Consider the following 16,918-nt stretch of genomic DNA (forward strand, 5'->3'; position numbering starts at 1 on the left):
ATCCAAAGCTTGTGTTCTGAGGAAATGCTGTGATCCTTTAATACAGTTCCTCCTGTTGTGGTAACCCACAACCATAAAAGTATTTTCATTGCTATTTTACTACTGTTATGAAGTATAACGTGAATACCTCTCTTCTGATGGTCTTAGATGACCCCTAAGGGGTTGCAACCCACAGATTGAGAACCACTGCTCTAGCTTGCCTGACCAGGGTAAAATGAAAATAAAATAAAATAAAAAAGAAGGCATCTCAGGTGTCCAATGAGAAGGGACACATCTCTACAGACACTGAAATAAAACCTGGATACATTATGGATAACTTTTTTGCCCATTGAATTTACCAAAAGCTGACAAATTCCATGACAGATACAAAGTAACAAAACAATGTAACACAAGAAGATACAGCAAGACCACAAGTGTGGCTCTGTGGTAGAAAACTTGTCTAGGTGCAGGTTCCATGTTCAGCACCCAAAAGGAGGAAGAGGAAGATGGGGAAACTGCCACCGTCACCAGAACCAGTCTGCATCTCTTTTAAAGAAACTTAATTTGTATATTATAATCTTCCCACAAAGAACATTCAAGATCTAGGTAACTTCATTAGTGAACTCTATAAACAGTTAAGAGGTATGACCTCTCTTCAGATGATTTTCTGCAATGTTGGGCCCAGAAACATAAAACTGACATCACAAGTCTATGTGTTATTGGCTGATGGATCAATGAAACAGAATAGAAGGTAGACAGAAAATATCAATTATTGACAAAGGCAATCTGATGAAGATTTTATATTTATATATGTATATATCATTATAAATTTATATAAATATAAACTATATATTATATATAATTTTTTGAGACAGGATCCCACTATGTAGCCTTTGCCAACTTCTGGAAGTCAGAGATTGGTCCGCCTCTGCTCCTTATTACTAAGAATAAAGACATGTCCAACCCCACACCTTTTTTTTTTACTTTATTTGTTTGTGAGCATGTGCATGTGGTTGTATATATTCCATGGTACTCTTGTATCAATCAGACAACTTGTGGAAGCTGATTCTTTCCTTCTACCATGTGGGTCTCTGGGATCAAACCCCAAGCAGGCAGCCTTAGTAATAAATGCCTTTACGTGCCAAGCCATCTCATCTCCAGAAAGCATATTATTTTCAACAATAATACTGGAATAAATTGATGAGTGGTGCAAAAAGTGAGCCCCAGTGCTTACCTAATACATGAATAAAAACTAACTCAAATTAAACTTACGCCTAAATGTAAATCTATGATACTTCTAAAATACAAAAGAAATTATTCACCTAGGGTTGGAATTTTATTAAATCCAAAACTGTTGCTTGGTATGGTAGCTCCTGCCTGTAATTCCATCATTTGTGAGGCAGGAGGATCACAAGTTCAAGGCCAGCCTGGGTTTCACAGAGACCCTCCCTCTAAAAACCAAAAAGATGAATAAATCTAACTAAACGGACTCTCCCGTTGAAATAATGAGCTGGCTTCCCAAGAGGAGGAATGCTTACAGATGTCTCATCAAAAGGCAAGCTTCCAGTAGATGAACTCAAAAGACTTCCCAATTTCAATAGACCTACCATCACCTTTTTAATTCCTGCCCCCTTTAAGAACCCAGCCATGACATCATCTTACGGACGCCGCGCAGCCTACCTTGGCAACGCCCGACTGTCCTTCCGGGAAGCTTCAATTGGTTAGCCGGCTCCAAGAGGCCCTGCCCACTTCCCCCAGTAACCCGCCTCGGCGCCCGCCGTCAATCAGGTCAGTTGGCACCTGTGATTGGCCGCGGGGCCGCGTTCGCGTAGGCAGCGCACTGGGGGAGGGGAGCGGCGCGGTGTCTGGAGTCGCGTCGGTCCAGATCTCCCCGCGAGCCTTGTAGCCCGCCGGTCCTCCTGCAGCCCGCCTGCTGGGCAGGGCCGGCTCGGCCGGGCCATGGAGTCCTACGACATCATCGCTAACCAGCCCGTGGTCATCGACAATGTGAGGCCGGGCAGCGGGGGGAGGGCTGTGACCAGCCTCGGGGTCGCAGGCGGCGGCGTGTGGTGGCCCCCTCCGGTGGGGCCAGGGGTGGGCCTCCGGAGCACCTCCCTCGGAGTCCAGGATGTGCGGGACAGCTGGACACAGCCAGGCGGTCCTTGGTGCTCTAGGCCCGTGAACGCGTCTGTCTGGGGTGGAAGCACAGGGCAAGTTTCGACTCCTTTGCTTGGTGGTCAGCTCTGGTCGCCTGATGGAGGTCGGCTGACATTTGACCTCTTGCACACTGATGGCTTTATCACTTGGAGGGCCTGGTGCTCTTTACAACACTTCCCAAGGGGCTGCACCCAGAGGCAAACACTGCACGTTAATTTCCTCCAGCCACCACCTGGTGGCCTCTTTGCCGCTTTAACTAACCCCCCTCACTCTAAATGATCCTTTCCGAGAGTGCAGGGCCACTTTCCCCAGGACAGAGCAGTTTGAGATGATTGTTTGCAAGCCTGAAAGAAAGGAAGTCCTGGTTCCCGGGGCTTTGTCTTTCAGCCTGGACTCTGCTTGCCTTCAGTGGCCCTGGGAGCTGTCTAGCCTCAGAGGCCTTGACGTGGCTGGGGTTTTTCTATGGCTGTGCCCCAGAGCTGATGCCTCTGGTGTGTAGGCCTTGGAGCTTTTGACGGTGACACGCTTCTCTTTCTGGGAACTGACTCCTTCCCACGTGAGCCCCTGATGGAATCCCTTTGCGGCTGCCTTTTTTTGGAGCACCCATGCAGGCTCCCTTAAATCATGACTTGTTTATCAGGGAGGCTAGTCCTGGACTTGGGGGTGTGCTTGTGGCAGGCTACCTACCTGTCTGGTGGCCAACAAGCTTAGGAGTTCAGAGGCACCTGCCTGGCCCCATTTGGACTTGGAGCCCTTCTCTTGTAACTTGGACATATTTATTTCGGCCCTGATAGAGACTGGAAGGCAAAGGGTGTGAGTAGGTGACTCATTTACTTAATGGAAGGTGTGCCGGCTTCATGTTGAAAGCCTAGGTCCAGCTTCCAGGCTGGAGCAGGGACAGGGACTGCCTCTCTTACTACCCAAGAAAGGTACTTGGAGACCACCAAGTGGTACCCTCCATGGGCCCAGTATGTGGTCTCTGTCTGCTGGTGAAGACAAGGATTCTTGAATAGAGTAAGGCTGAGGTGTAGCATCTAGCTATCTTTAGAGTGTAGCTGAATTCCTCTTCCCACAGGTACTGGCCATAGCATTCACAGAGGAGATGTGTGGTTTCTCCTCACTGAGGCCCGTCTGGAGCCAGTCATTGTTGATAACCTCCACCCACCAGATGCCCCTAACAGCTTTTCTCATCTCCCCCTTGAGTTCCTACACCCCCTTGCCAAATAAAACTCTGGGACAGGAACTGCAGCATCACACCTAGCTTTGAACTGCTAGTACTTACGAGTGATCTCCTTCTCTAGGTCAGGTCTCTGGCTTCCTCCCTACCCAGCCTTGGTGGAACTGCCAGCTCTCTCCACTTGGGGACATTGACTGCATCTAGAATCATTGGCAGGAGCTAAACAATTGCTTTTCCTTGCAGGGTTCAGGGGTGATCAAGGCTGGCTTTGCAGGAGACCAGATTCCTAAGTACTGTTTCCCAAACTAGTAAGTGTCACTGGGGCAGCAGCTCCCCCAGCCCCTTATTTGCTTTTGGGAAGATGCCCCTGTGGTGTTACAGTTCCCTTCTTGGAGGGCAAGTCTCTCCTCTACCTGGAAGAGGAAGCACCAGATTGGTGGAGATGACTCTGAGAGTAACTGCTGGGTTTCCTCTTCAGAGCCTCTTGCCTTTGTTTCTGGCTGAGCCCTGGCAGTTGCCCTGGGGATGGGGTGTGGTGAAGGCGGGAGCAGGAATAAGAGGGACCTCTCTCTAGGGAAAAAGCTAAACTCCCACAGAGAGTCTGGGGAGAATACATGGCCACCCCTTCCTCCCTGGAAAGTTTTTTTCTGATTATTGTGGAGTTTGGGTGAACCCCTAGCCTCCAGAAAGCTAAGCATGCATTCTAAGCTATACTCCTCCAGCCCCCAGAAATGTTTTCATCAGGGCTCAGTTATGTATAGCTTCTAGGAACTGTTCCTGCCCAGCCCCCTCCACACACCCCAGGTAGTGCCAATGGTAACAGGAATGCAGGATGGTTCCGTCCCAGAGAGCATAGAGTGCCTGGGCCCTACCTGCCCACTGGGAAGGTTCCCCTGAAGCACCTCTCAGAGCTTGAAGGATCTGTCAGTGGCCTGCAGATCAGAGATGGAGTGGCTTTCAGAGCTATAGGCCTGTCTGGGGGAAACGGGGCTCACAGAGGGCTTCAGCTTTCTATCCCAAATTCTGCGTGAGTGTCAGGCAAGGCTGTTGGCAGTCTGTGGTGAATGTGGGTCACAATTTAGAATGGTAACTCATCACATACATGCTTGCCAAGAACTGAATCTCTATTCTGGAAGCCCTGGCAGGCGGGGGTAGGGGGGAGGAGTGGCCACCATGGGAGGAATACACCAGGAAGCCACCACAGAGTTCTAGGGCTGTCCTCCATCCATCAGCAGACAAGAGAGTAGATGGAACTGTTCCTGGGCTCAGTCAGTGTGGCGACAAAAGTGCGTCCTTGCTAGAGCCAGGCCATGATGGGATCCTGTCATTTACACTCGCCCTTCCTGGGGAGAGTCTTGGTCCTTCAGACCCTAAACTGCTTGTGCTTCTGAGCCCCAGGCTGCTGTCCCACTCCTCATAGGTCTAGGCTCTGACCTTTGCCCTGAGCCACTTCCCAGTGCTTAGAGCATGGCCACCCTCCAGAGCGCTGCAGTTGGACTACAGGTTTTCTAGACACAGGTTCATCCATGCACCTGCCCAACTCACTGACCTTCTGTGACCTTGCAGTGTCGGACGGCCAAAGCACATGCGGGTTATGGCTGGAGCCCTGGAGGGGGACCTGTTCATTGGACCGAAAGCAGAGGTAACTGTCCCTAAGTTGAGTTTGTCAGTCACAGGAGAGCTGTGATCAGAGCAACCTGCTCTAGGATTTCTGTGCCTTTTTGGGCCTCTTACCTTCAGTTCAGTGTGCGTGCGTGCGTGTGCGAGTGCGTGTGCGTGTGCGTGTGCGTGTGTGTGTGTGTGTGTGTGTGCGCGCGCAGATATATGTGTGGGCAACCCCCTTCTGAGCAATGCCAGTGAACATTCCTGAGGAGCTCCTGGTTTGGCCTCATGTCTGCTTTCAGAAACTGGAAACTATAAGAGAAAAACTGATTAAGATCACAAGCTTACTGGGGTCTCAGCACTTGGGAGGGGTGGAGGCAGGAAGATCAGAAGTCCAAAGGCATCTTCAGCCACCCCCAAAAGTGAGTTAAGAGTTAGAATCACTTAAGTTTGATGGACATGGTACCTGCTCTGAGAAGGTTTGGGGCCATTTCTTATTCTGGCTAGGATGGCCTACCTGATGATTGCACACCAGGTCATACTGTGAGGGAGCCAAGATAGGGTGTGGGGGAAGAGCCAGCCGAGCACAGGCAGGTGCCAGGTAGGCACCTGGGGAATAAGGCACCTGTGAAGGGAGGCCTGAGTAGAAGGGCACACGAGAGGCTATGGGAGATGAAAGCCAGCCACTGTTGGACAAGAAGTCCATCTAGGTCTCCTAGTCAGACACCTGAGGGCAGGTGGAGATCTGGGCCAAGAGGTCAGAGCTCCAGCTGTACCCTGGAGGAATGATGGGCTCAGGTGGCCTAAGGGGGACAGTGCTGACAGAACATTGGCTGCAGTACTGCAGATGCAAAAGGAGACACTGGAGAGAGCCTAGGCAGTGAGTGAGGAATGTGTGTGGGGAAAGAAAGGGACTGTGGGACGGACATGTTTCAAGAATTCTTCCCCTAGGTAGATGTAAACAGGGTTCCTTCTAAGGCCCCAGTGAGAAACCAGACTAGGATTCCACCAGATTTCACCCTGGGGAACCAGAGACTTTTCTGACAGAGTGTGGGTGAGAGACTAGTGTAGGATCCAGGGAAACCCATGGCAGCCTCAACTCTCCGGTATCCTTTGCCAGCCTGTGTACACTACCGCTTCTCAAGACCCTGAGACCATATGCAGGTAGGGTAAAACTGCCTGTCGATGGCTGGGAGGTCCAGTAACCCTTCCCATACCCTCTGCTAAGGGAACCTCAGCAGGGCTGCTCAAAAGGATTCTTGCAAGGATCCAGCTGACCTGATGAAAATGGCTCCTCTTTTGTTTTGTTTTATAAAGATTTATTTATTTTATGTATATGAGTACACTGCAGCTGTCTTCAGACACACCAGAAGAAGGCATCTGATCCCATTATAGATGGTTGTGAGCCACCATGTGGTTGCTAGGATTTGAACTCATGACTTCCTGAAGAGCAGTCACAGTGCTCTTAACTGCTGAGCCATCTCTCCAGCCCATGAGTCCTCTTTTGCTAGGAATATTGCATTCTGTAACACTGTATCCTGTCTTTCAGCTCTTATAGGCTTTACACATATACAGGCTCCCCTCAGTGATGTTCCCTGGGGCCGTGGAGGGGGTGACATAGATATCTTGCTATTCAGCAGGGTACCAAGCCCTCATATCTTGACCATTTATCTCTCCATGTCTATAGTCTTGCTGTTGCCTTCTGAGAACTAAATAAGAAGGGGGGTGGGGGGTGGAAAGGAAACATAAAGACATCCAGTGGAAGCTCACAGCAGTAAGAACCTAGTGTGTAAACACAGAAGCAGTAAGAACCTAGTGTGTAAACATAGGTACTCGGAAGGAAGGCACCTTAGGCAGCTGCATCATTTTCATTTAACAGTCACAGTTGTTGCCTGATTAGGGCCTGTGACTTCCCCAATCCAGGGAGCATTTTTGTCTGAGCTCACTGGAGCAGATGAAAATTTCCATCTGTGGAGCTGGCCTTAAGCCTAATCAGAAAGTTGGTTATACCTGTAACAGTTTGTGCCATTATCTCACTAACAGGCACTTCCATGGCGTAGCATGCAAGGGCTGCCACCAGGTAGGGCTCTGGGCTGTAATTCTCCCAGCAGGTCCCATAGCACCCTCCAGGGCTGTAAAAACTAACCAGTGTCAGGAGAACACTTCACCTTAGTCTCAGCTGGATTTTTCCAAGCCCTACAACTGAGGCATGCAAGGCCTTACTATCTAGTTTTGGTACACAACCAACAGTGTGACAGCACCCTTTATTGTTAGCAGGTTCATAGGTTCTCCTCGGTCAACCCACCCCTAGCACTGAGATTCTCAGTTTTTTGGTTTTTTTAATTTTATTTATTCACCATTGCTCTGTTCAGACTCACTAGAAGAGGGCATCAAACCCCATTGCAGATGGCTGTGAGCCACTATGTAGTTGCTGGGAATTGAACTCAGGGCCTCTGGAAGAGCAGTCAGTTCTCCTAACCATTAAGCCATCTCTCTAGCCTGGGATTCTCAGTTAATAGCCTCCAAGCCTCCAGACATCAATTTCCACTCCCAGAAGAAATCCTGCATTCACTCCTTAGTCATTACATTCAAGGGTCGTTGCAGATTTCTCAGTTACCTTTAGGTTTCTATTGCTTGACGAAACACCATGATGAAGAAGCTAGCTGGGGAGGAAAGGGTTACTCAGTTCACTTACACATTGCTGTTCATCATCAGAGGAAGTCAGGGCAGGGACCTGGAGGTAGGAGCTGATACAGAGGCCATAGAGGGGTGCTGCTTACTGGCTTGCTCCTCATGGCTTGTTCAGACTGCTTTCTTATAGAACCCAGGACCACCAGCCCCCACATCAATCACTAAGAAAATGTCTTACAGCTAGCTGATCTCACGCTGGCTTTTTCTCAATTGAGTCTTCCTCCTTTCAAATAACTTTAGCTTGTGTCAAGAAGACATAAGACTAGCCAGCACTGTGGGTATCATCTGTGTGTCACCCAACCATAAAGCCCCTGAGAATTCTATAGTTGTATTAGGCCCCCAAGCCCTCTGTGAACCGACATCCTTCCTCTCTGTGCTCCTTCGGGATGTGCTATTAAGTCTTTCAGGTAGGCTTCCAAATCTGCAAAACACACAGGCTAGCATGTGTCATATGCATAATTAAACCTTTTACCAGGGACACTCAGGATGACAAAGCAAGAGCCTAGGTCTCCATCCCATTGCAAATAGTGTTGTGAAGTGAAGATAACCTTGAAGTACCTTGAAAGTCCATTCCAGGCAGTATCAGTTCTCAGAAATCCAAGCAGAGGAGATACTAACGAGAACATCAGAAGGTCCAGCACAGCAGCAAGAGATCCCACTGTTTGTACCCGTTGTCTGGCTTCCTCATCCTGGGGCACTGTCATGAGTCCTTGATGAACTCTGTGTGGCTCAGATGGCTCAAGCTGACCAGACCTAAGGCCAGGGGAACAGATTTGTTATGCCCGCCCACCTTGCAGTCAGGGCTACACCTTCTTGAGATTGGTGCATCCTTTGTTGGCATGACAGTACCACTGCAGCCAGGCGGTACCTCACCGCCTGCTACACCTGGCTGCTAAAGGACTTTAGAGCATGCTCAGGGGAGGAAGGTAGCCCAACTCTGGTCAGACTTAATCCTTTTCACCTGCACTGTTCTAGACCATTTCTGTCACCTAAGACTTGTTGCCTTTGATATTCTTGGGGACTGCCAGGAACCAAGTAACACCTACATCCAGCACCTACTCAAGCCTAAATAGTTTGGGGCTTTCTTATGGGGGGTGGGGAGCAGGTTGTTAAAACAGGGTCTTTCTCTGTAACCCTGACTGTCCTCGAACTGGCTCTGTAGACCATGCTGGCCTCAAATACACCGGGATCGACCAGTCTCTGCCTTCTGAGTGGTGGGATTAAAGGTGTGTGCCACCATACCTGGTTCGTATAATTGGAGAGCCAATAAATTCATACTTCAGCATGGGTTCTCCTGTCCCCTAGACAAGACAGGATGTTATTTATCTGGTCCACCCCTACAGGTATCCCTGGCTACCTCATTAGGGAAGTGGCTGTTATGATCTCTAGCCCCTCCCAGAAGCTTCCTCCACCAGCAGCTGGCATAATGAACTATGAATACCACTGAAGCTCCATCCCTGTCCCAGGGTCCCTGCTAAGTCAACTTCCTTTATCTCCTGGTAAACACCATCCTGTCTTGTCCAGTGACTGGAGTGCGAAATGCCACCTCTCAGTTCTTTACCCCATTCTCATTAACCCAGTGCTTCCCACTGTTTCCAAAACCTGGACTTCAGCAAGGGCCTTCCTTAACACAGACCGATCTGAGTTGTGTGCTTTTTGGTCCCCCACCTATAAGAAAAGTTAAGAGTTCCCAGAATTAAACTATCTGCAGTTGGCAAAGTCACACCCCTGCTGGTGTACTAGGCAAATCATAATCACCTGCTGTGAAACAGCCTCATCCCACACCTGAGATTAAAACAAAAACATATCCATATAACTGGGTTCTTAAGAAACCCAAACACTAACTACAGCAGTGAGGTTATTGGGCTTACTCAGCGTGTGGGTGAGGGGCTACTTATAGTAGTATAGGGAAGCCTGTGCACCTGGAAAGTTTCCACCCATTGGGAGTGATAGAGCTCCCCTTCAGTTAGCCTTCACCTGCTTGTGATGGTGTCTTGCCATCAGGCACAGCTGGTCTGATAAAAATGGCTACTGTTTGGCTCAAAAGATTGTATTCAATAAGGCATGTTGTTATTTTCCCTGGTCCTGAGAGAGCTGAGCCAGCTGAGCTCTGGAAGCCTCTGTACACAACAGAGAGATACCCAGCAGGCAGAGGCAGGAGGTAGCTTCATAGTATGCAACATGTGGGGGTCAGGTACTATGTCTGGCTTTCTCCCTGTCCTCCAGGAGCACCGGGGGCTGCTGACCATCCGATACCCCATGGAGCACGGTGTGGTACGGGACTGGAATGACATGGAGCGCATCTGGCAGTACGTCTACTCTAAGGACCAGCTGCAGACCTTCTCTGAGGAGGTTTGGTACCCACCCTTCCCTCCACACTCCCAGCTTTCTGACTGCCTATCAATAGGACCTCCTGTTGTGTTTGTGCACCCAGTGACAGCCAGGCAAAATGTTCCAGGGCCTGGGGTTTAGATTCAAATGGAGTCCTCCGGAGGGACAGGTGGCTGTTCAGTGGTGCTTTTAGCTCAGGAAAGCTCTTCTAGGGCTTAGCCTGTTTTTGTGTGTGTGACTCTCTCACAGCATCCTGTTCTTCTAACGGAGGCTCCACTGAACCCCAGTAAGAACCGGGAGAAGGCAGCAGAGGTGTTCTTTGAAACCTTCAATGTTCCTGCACTGTTTATCTCCATGCAGGCCGTGCTCAGCCTGTGAGTGCCCCAAGCCCTGATGTCCCAGGAGGCATAGCCTTCTGGTCCCCTCCATGCCTTCTACATTAGTAAAAATAATATCCCAGGGTCCCTTGCGGGGTTGAGGAGATCCTCTCACCTCAGTGGCTGAAGTAAAAGAATACTGACCTGGTGGCAGGTACGCAACAGGACGCACCACAGGAGTGGTTTTAGACTCGGGGGACGGGGTCACTCACGCTGTCCCCATCTATGAGGGCTTTGCCATGCCACACTCCATCATGCGGGTAGACATTGCGGGCCGGGACGTCTCTCGATATCTGAGGCTGCTGCTGCGCAAGGAAGGGGCTGACTTCCACACCTCAGCTGAGTTTGAGGTTGTTCGGACCATCAAGGAGGTAATAAAGAGCATGGGGGTGTGGACGAGGGTGGAGCTGGGGATAAAGAGCATGGGGGCATGGCCGGGGCTGGGGAGGCCAAGATAGGAAAGTAAGCTCTGTCTACAAGTGTCCTGCTACAGCCTGCTTAAGAGTCTGTCCCACCCCTACAGCGAGCCTGCTACCTGTCCATCAACCCACAAAAGGACGAGGCTCTGGAGACTGAGAAGGTGCAATACACCCTTCCAGATGGCAGCACACTTGATGTAAGTAGCCAGGCCTGCTTCTAGGGCAGTAGCTAATGCCGACCATCAAGGAAAGGGATTCCCCAGAGAACATGTGCCTCAGCCATCTTCTCCACAGGTGGGACCTGCGCGCTTCCGAGCCCCTGAACTGCTGTTCCAGCCAGACCTGGTGGGGGATGAGAGTGAGGGCCTTCATGAAGTTCTGGCCTTTGCCATCCACAAGTCTGACATGGACCTCCGCCGGACGCTTTTCTCCAATATCGTGCTGTCAGGGGGTTCAACACTCTTTAAAGGTACTGTTGGGAAGATGGTGGCAAGGCCACAGACCCAGGGTGTCTGGCACCTCAGAGCACTCTCTGGAGCCAGCAGTGTGCCGTTTCTATCACCTCTTTGGCAATTCTCAGTGAGCTGAGCTTTCTGATAGGAGATGTTTTTCGCTTGTTGCATGCCAGGCATGAGGCTTACACCTGCCATTTTTGTACTCAGGAGGCTGAGTCAGGAAGATCATGAGTTGAGTGTCAAGCCTGGATTACACGGGATGAGTGAGACACTCCTTTAAAAACATGAAAGAAAGACACCAAAACAATAACCAGGCACTAAAGTGAAGTAAGTTTTCCTTAGGCCTGAGTGCTCTCTGAGGACACAGGGTCAGGTAGAGCTTAGATTACAACCTATGTTAGTCTCTGAGCAGGCTCTGCCCACCCACGGCCAGGGTGCTACGTCCTGGCCCCTCAGTCTGGGAAAATGTGCAGGAAGAAAGACAGCAACAGCTAGGGTCTAAAGGCCACCATGGCAAGGAGGCGGGCTGTGGTCCAGGCATGGCCATCTTTGTATCCACAGGCTTTGGAGACAGGTTACTAAGTGAAGTAAAGAAGCTGGCCCCGAAGGACGTTAAGATCAAGGTAAGACGGGAACCTCTGGGGCAGTGGGTGCTGGGCTGGGAGGTGGGACCCCTGCTGAGCCTGTCCTACCCTGCACCGTGTCTGTACTCATGGCCTCAGCCTTGGGTTTGAGGGTGGCAGCTGTGTGCTTACACAGTCCTTTGCTCTGTCTAGATCTCTGCCCCTCAGGAACGGCTGTACTCCACGTGGATCGGGTGAGACTGGGCTCAAGCACAAGGGCTTGGGGAGAGACTGGCCAGGGAAAACCGATGGACTTCTTTCCCAAGTAAAAGAATGTGAGATCCCAGGACCCAGGGATGGCAGTTGACCCAGCCCACAGGAACTAACGAGTGTTCTCTCCACCCTCACAGTGGCTCCATCCTTGCCTCACTTGACACCTTCAAGAAGATGTGGGTATCTAAAAAGGAATATGAAGAAGATGGCTCCCGTGCGATTCATCGCAAAACCTTCTAATGCCCAAGGAGGGTGGACATACTGGGAGAGAGGGAGGAACGGGGAGCCAGAGCCCTTGACCCCTTTTGGTCTGGGTTCATGTTCAAAGATTAGGGTCCCCTGCATGCCCTGACCCCGGAGCAGGTGGTGCAGTCATGGTCACCTGTAGCCCTCCCTTCCCCCTGTGCTCAACATATACACACAGACACACAGTAATGTTTAGCTGCATGGATGGCAGTCCCAAGCTGGAGCATAGGAACTGAGGAACCCAACATTGAGTTGGTGTGAGTGACCCTCTCAGCAGGGCCACTTTGGCCTGTGGTTCCTTGCTCTGGCCTTGAAGCTCCATGTGCTCTGACAGGCTCCCAGTGGGGCTAGACTCCCTGAATCTATGAAGTAGGCTGAAGGGAAGGACAGCTAGGAGCTCCCTTCAGGGTGGTGAGGCACAGTAGTGTGTTTCATGCTGCCTCCTCTTTCTGGCCTGACAGGGCAAATGTCCTAGATAGGACTGAGTAGGGAACAGTCCTCCATTCCCACTGAGGGAATGTAGCCAAGAGTCAGAGCATCAGAGCCATGGGCAGCCACAGCTCGTGGTTTGCCCCACTCCCTTTCAAAGCACTACACTGATTTGCTATTCCCTCCTCTTTCCCTCAGTGCCCTGGACAGGAAGGGGTTAATGGTCTTTATTTGCTGAGGGAAAGCCATTTAATCAGGATTCAGACCCAAAGGGTAGACATGTTCTCAACTCCCTCAAGGTCTTCACCATGACCAGGGCCTTACCTCCCTCTCTAGATCTGAACAGTAATTTAACACAGTTGCCTGAAAAATACTTGTTTTTATAAATCATTATAGTAATAATTATGGAAAAGGCCCAGTGTGTGGCTCTGATTCTTGTGGCCCTGTGCTCTCGTTTGCTCACCCATCCCTGGGAGTGTTGAGAGAAAGGACACCTCTGCAGGCCCGCCAAGGTGTGCAGGTGCTAGCAGTGATGCGGGCTTACCAGCTTACAGCAGAATGAGAAGGAAGGGCAGCCTAGAAATGGACCAGGCTCCACAGGAAGAAGCAAAACAAAGCCTGCAGGAGTCCTGCAGGCAGCAAGTAGAGATGTTTGCTTGATACTGTGTCAGTGCACAATGCACAACACGTTTGAGGCTGATGGAGAACAAAATTACAAACCGTTCATCTTAGAGGAAAAAGATGTCAGCCATTTTGGAACAGTGTTGAGCTGACAGGGTTAGGACTGCACCAACAGGTGGGGCATGCTGGCTTGTAAGAGCTTGGTCAGTCAGTGGTTACGAAGAATCCTTTGGCAGTGAGACTGGAGAGGAAATGTTGGCAAGGAAGAAGGGTAAATTGGTCTGTGGCACAGTGGCATAAACCAAAGAGGTCAGTTGGGCTAGCATGTGGAGGGTCTAGAAAAAAGGATGTTGACTGTGTGCTAGGTGACAAGTTTTCACTAAGGAAGAATAGTGACCAGAGCCAAGAGTTGAAAGCTATAGGCCAAAGTACTGATCAGGAATGTGCCCAGATTCTGTGCAGCCGTGTGGTCATAGCATGGCATCAAAGTTTACACAGAAGCCTGTGCTAAGGGACCCTGCAAACCAGCTCTTGTGCAGGGTTCTGCTGGCACTGCTGGCTCTCAGCCACCTGTGTTTGGAACCTGACTGCTGAGTTCCCCCTCTTCATGCCCACATTTTGTCAGTCTCCGAGTCTGATCTACAGTACCTCTGCTACCCATCCTTTCCTATTAGGGCCCCAGCCTAGCTCATGACCCTGCTCCATCCTGCCCACCCAGTGTGTTTGCTCATAATCTACTGCGCGGGTAACCACCTCAAACCTGTAATGAGTTATAAGCCATACAATAAAATATTCATGAGTCCTTATGAGTAAATACAGTCATGGCGGGAAGAAGCAGCAGCAATCTGTTGAGTAGAACTCCAGTTACTGGGAAAATAAGCCAGCCAGTGTGATGCTGGCCAAATCACTTCTAGGAACCACCGGCTGCTGCCTTTGGGGTCTTTTCCACCCCTACCTTAAGCACACCCATCCTGTGTTCTGCTTGCTAGCTCTTCTGCTGTTGTCTCCACAGGAATGACCCCTTGTATCTGTCTGTCCAAAAAATCGCATTCTTTTAAGATTAATCCCCATACGCCTCTGGCAAGGATGGCCGGGTAAAAGGTAGCCTGCTGAAACGGGAAAAGCTACAGCTGAGGAAAGCAGCTAGACTAAGCCTCATGTTGCACTGAGCTACAGGTATGAGCCAGTTTTACTGTTCTAATGCTGACAAGAACACTTAGCTGTGTAAGAAAGTACCAGGTTAGAATATATGCATGGGTTTTCCACCTGTCTGCTGGGAGGGCTTAGAATTAGTAGCACCCCAGAAACAATGAGCACAGTGTCTAGGCCTTGGCTTCTGGGCACCATCCTTCAGTTCCCTAAGGGGAAACATGAGCTATACTATGTCTTATGGCATTGTAAAAAGCTCAAGTGTGTAAGCAATACATGGACCAGCTTGAAGCAGCCCCCCATACTCCAGTCTGTAATATAAGCGATACAATAAAATAGTTGTGAGCTCTTAGGGATCCCTGACTGAGTAAGGAAGGGCTGGAGGGATGGCTCAGTTGATAGAATGCACTTGAAAGCCTGCCTTCATGTATAGACTTCCTCCCCTTTTGTTGCCGTTGTGTCTGGGGGGTCTCTCAAAATAATACAGGCTATTGCTTATTTCTGGCTGCCAATACTTGCTGGAAAGACCTTATTGCTGAGGATACCCACACTGGTGACAGGGCATGTGAAAATCAAACTGGAACTGACTGGGGAGCTTCCTCTCTGGTGGCTCACTCTCCGCACTGCAAGGTATTATGCAGGCTGCTGTGGGGGAAGTTAAGTCTTATCCAGCTGTGAACTGGCAAGAGATGCCCATGAGTGCAATTGTAACACCAAAGTCTGGGGACTAACCAACTGCAGATTGAAGAAACACATGCCTGGGTGCAGCAAATCTTTCCAACCCGCATGGCTGGGGAGGCTAACTGGCCCCAGGATGAACCTATGGCTATTCTGCATAGGTTCAAACTCCCCTCGAAATTCTCATTTAATGGTGCAGTTCTCAGACCTTAACAGAAAAGTTAGTTTGTACAGTGGATGATGGTTACCACAAACTCACAACTGGTCAAAGTGCAAAGACTCCATGACCGTAGAGAGCTCAGCCACAAAGAGACACCTATGGTACTCCCCATCTCCTTCCCCAAGACTCAGACCATCACTGAAGACGCAGAAACCTTGTAGAAGCCAGAGGTTGAGAAGGACTGGACTAAGAGCAGTGTCTTCTGGCTGTAATAGGCAGGACCAGTGCACTCGGGAACTCAGAGCAGCTATGGCTGCCTGCACAAGATCAAGCTAGTCAGCCTTCTAGCATGACATGGAAACAGGCTCATGAACTCCCACCCCAAACTCAGGGACTATGGGCAGTGGATTGCTTCTGTGGGAGAGAGTCTGTGTGTAAGCTGCTGCTAAATTGACCTGTGTCCCAGTCGATGGCTCCACACCCAACTATATAAACAGCACAAATGGAAGTGGGGTTATTAAAATTTATAAACCACAGACAAGGTCAAAAGAATGAATAAGAGGAACTGCCCCAGACATTATAATGGAAGGAAATGCGACTGAACTGGACCCTCTTGCTGGAAAAAACACTGAACAGCTGGATGTGGTGACACCTGTAATTCCAGCAACCAGGAGGCTGAGCAGAAGGACCTTGAGTTTGTAGCCAGCTTGGGCTGTACAGCAACACTTTCTTACACAAGCATCATAAAAAAATAAAACTAATGAACATTTAGGAAAACTTGATACCTAAGGATTAGATGACTTAAATACATAAACTATACTTTCCTAATTTTGATGGCCACCCTGGAGGAATTAGGTAGTCTGTAAGATGTATGTAGCACAATTGTTAAAGACGCAGCTCAGTAGGTAAAGGCACGCACCACACAAGCCTGGTGTCATGAGTCAACTTCCCAAAACCATGCACACAACGGAGAGACAAAGATTCCACAGAGTTGTCCTGATGCCTACGTGTGCTGTGGACCATATGACCACAAAGGATGCACATGCATTCGTACACACAGAAGAAAATTAAAACAAAAACAAACAGCCCCACCAGTGGTGGCATGCAGCTTTAATTCCAGCACTCAAGAGGCAGAGGCAGGCAGGTTTGAGCCAGCCTGGTTTACAGTGGAAGTTTCACACCAGCCAGTTAGATCAAAATGAAAACAAAAAACATATACATACATACATACATGATGGAGTATCAGATTGGCAATTTGCAAGTGGTCCTGGAGCTGTTTATTCCTGAACTTGCAGATAATTTAATGACTTTATTTTTCCTTGGTGACAAGAGACAGAACCAAAGGCTCAGATGAAGCCCTCTTCTGTGCAAAACACTGCATTTCCTTCTGAGCCTAAATGCTCCTGGGAGGTACAAGAGCTGTTCAAGCCCATGTGGCTAGCCAAGTGTTCTTAGCCATAGCTGCAGACTAAAAGCAACTGGGGAGCCAAAGCTCTGCTACCCAAGTCCCACCCCAGGGACTGCTTCAGTGTATGAATGGGTCCTAAGACTTGTAGATCTTGGGTGATTCCAAAGTACAGCTAAATTAAAGGCCTATGGATTCAAGAATTC

At 49.6% G+C, this 16,918-nt stretch overlaps 1 protein-coding gene across 2 annotated transcripts; it reads left to right on the forward strand.

Annotated features, from left to right (window-relative positions):
* Positions 1-1,796: 1,796 nt before the first annotated feature.
* On the forward strand, positions 1,797-14,126 carry Actr1b (actin related protein 1B). Of its 2 annotated transcripts, XM_034521432.2 has the most exons (11): positions 1,797-1,986; positions 3,557-3,621; positions 4,880-4,955; positions 9,833-9,958; positions 10,187-10,311; positions 10,469-10,685; positions 10,838-10,930; positions 11,028-11,202; positions 11,750-11,811; positions 11,965-12,005; positions 12,162-14,126. In XM_034521432.2, the coding sequence occupies exons 1-11, from the start codon at positions 1,939-1,941 to the stop codon at positions 12,262-12,264; spliced, it is 1,131 nt and encodes a 376-aa protein (XP_034377323.1). In that variant the 5' UTR covers positions 1,797-1,938; the 3' UTR covers positions 12,265-14,126. The 2 variants fall into 2 exon arrangements, with proteins under 2 accessions (XP_034377323.1, XP_076771182.1); XM_076915067.1 differs by lacking the exons at positions 11,750-11,811; positions 11,965-12,005; positions 12,162-14,126 and adding an exon at positions 11,260-11,479 and having other exon boundaries at positions 11,028-11,227.
* The last annotated feature ends 2,792 nt before the right edge of the window (positions 14,127-16,918 follow it).

This window comes from Arvicanthis niloticus, chromosome 17, assembly GCF_011762505.2.
Source record: "Arvicanthis niloticus isolate mArvNil1 chromosome 17, mArvNil1.pat.X, whole genome shotgun sequence".
Classification (NCBI taxonomy): domain Eukaryota; kingdom Metazoa; phylum Chordata; class Mammalia; order Rodentia; family Muridae; genus Arvicanthis; species Arvicanthis niloticus.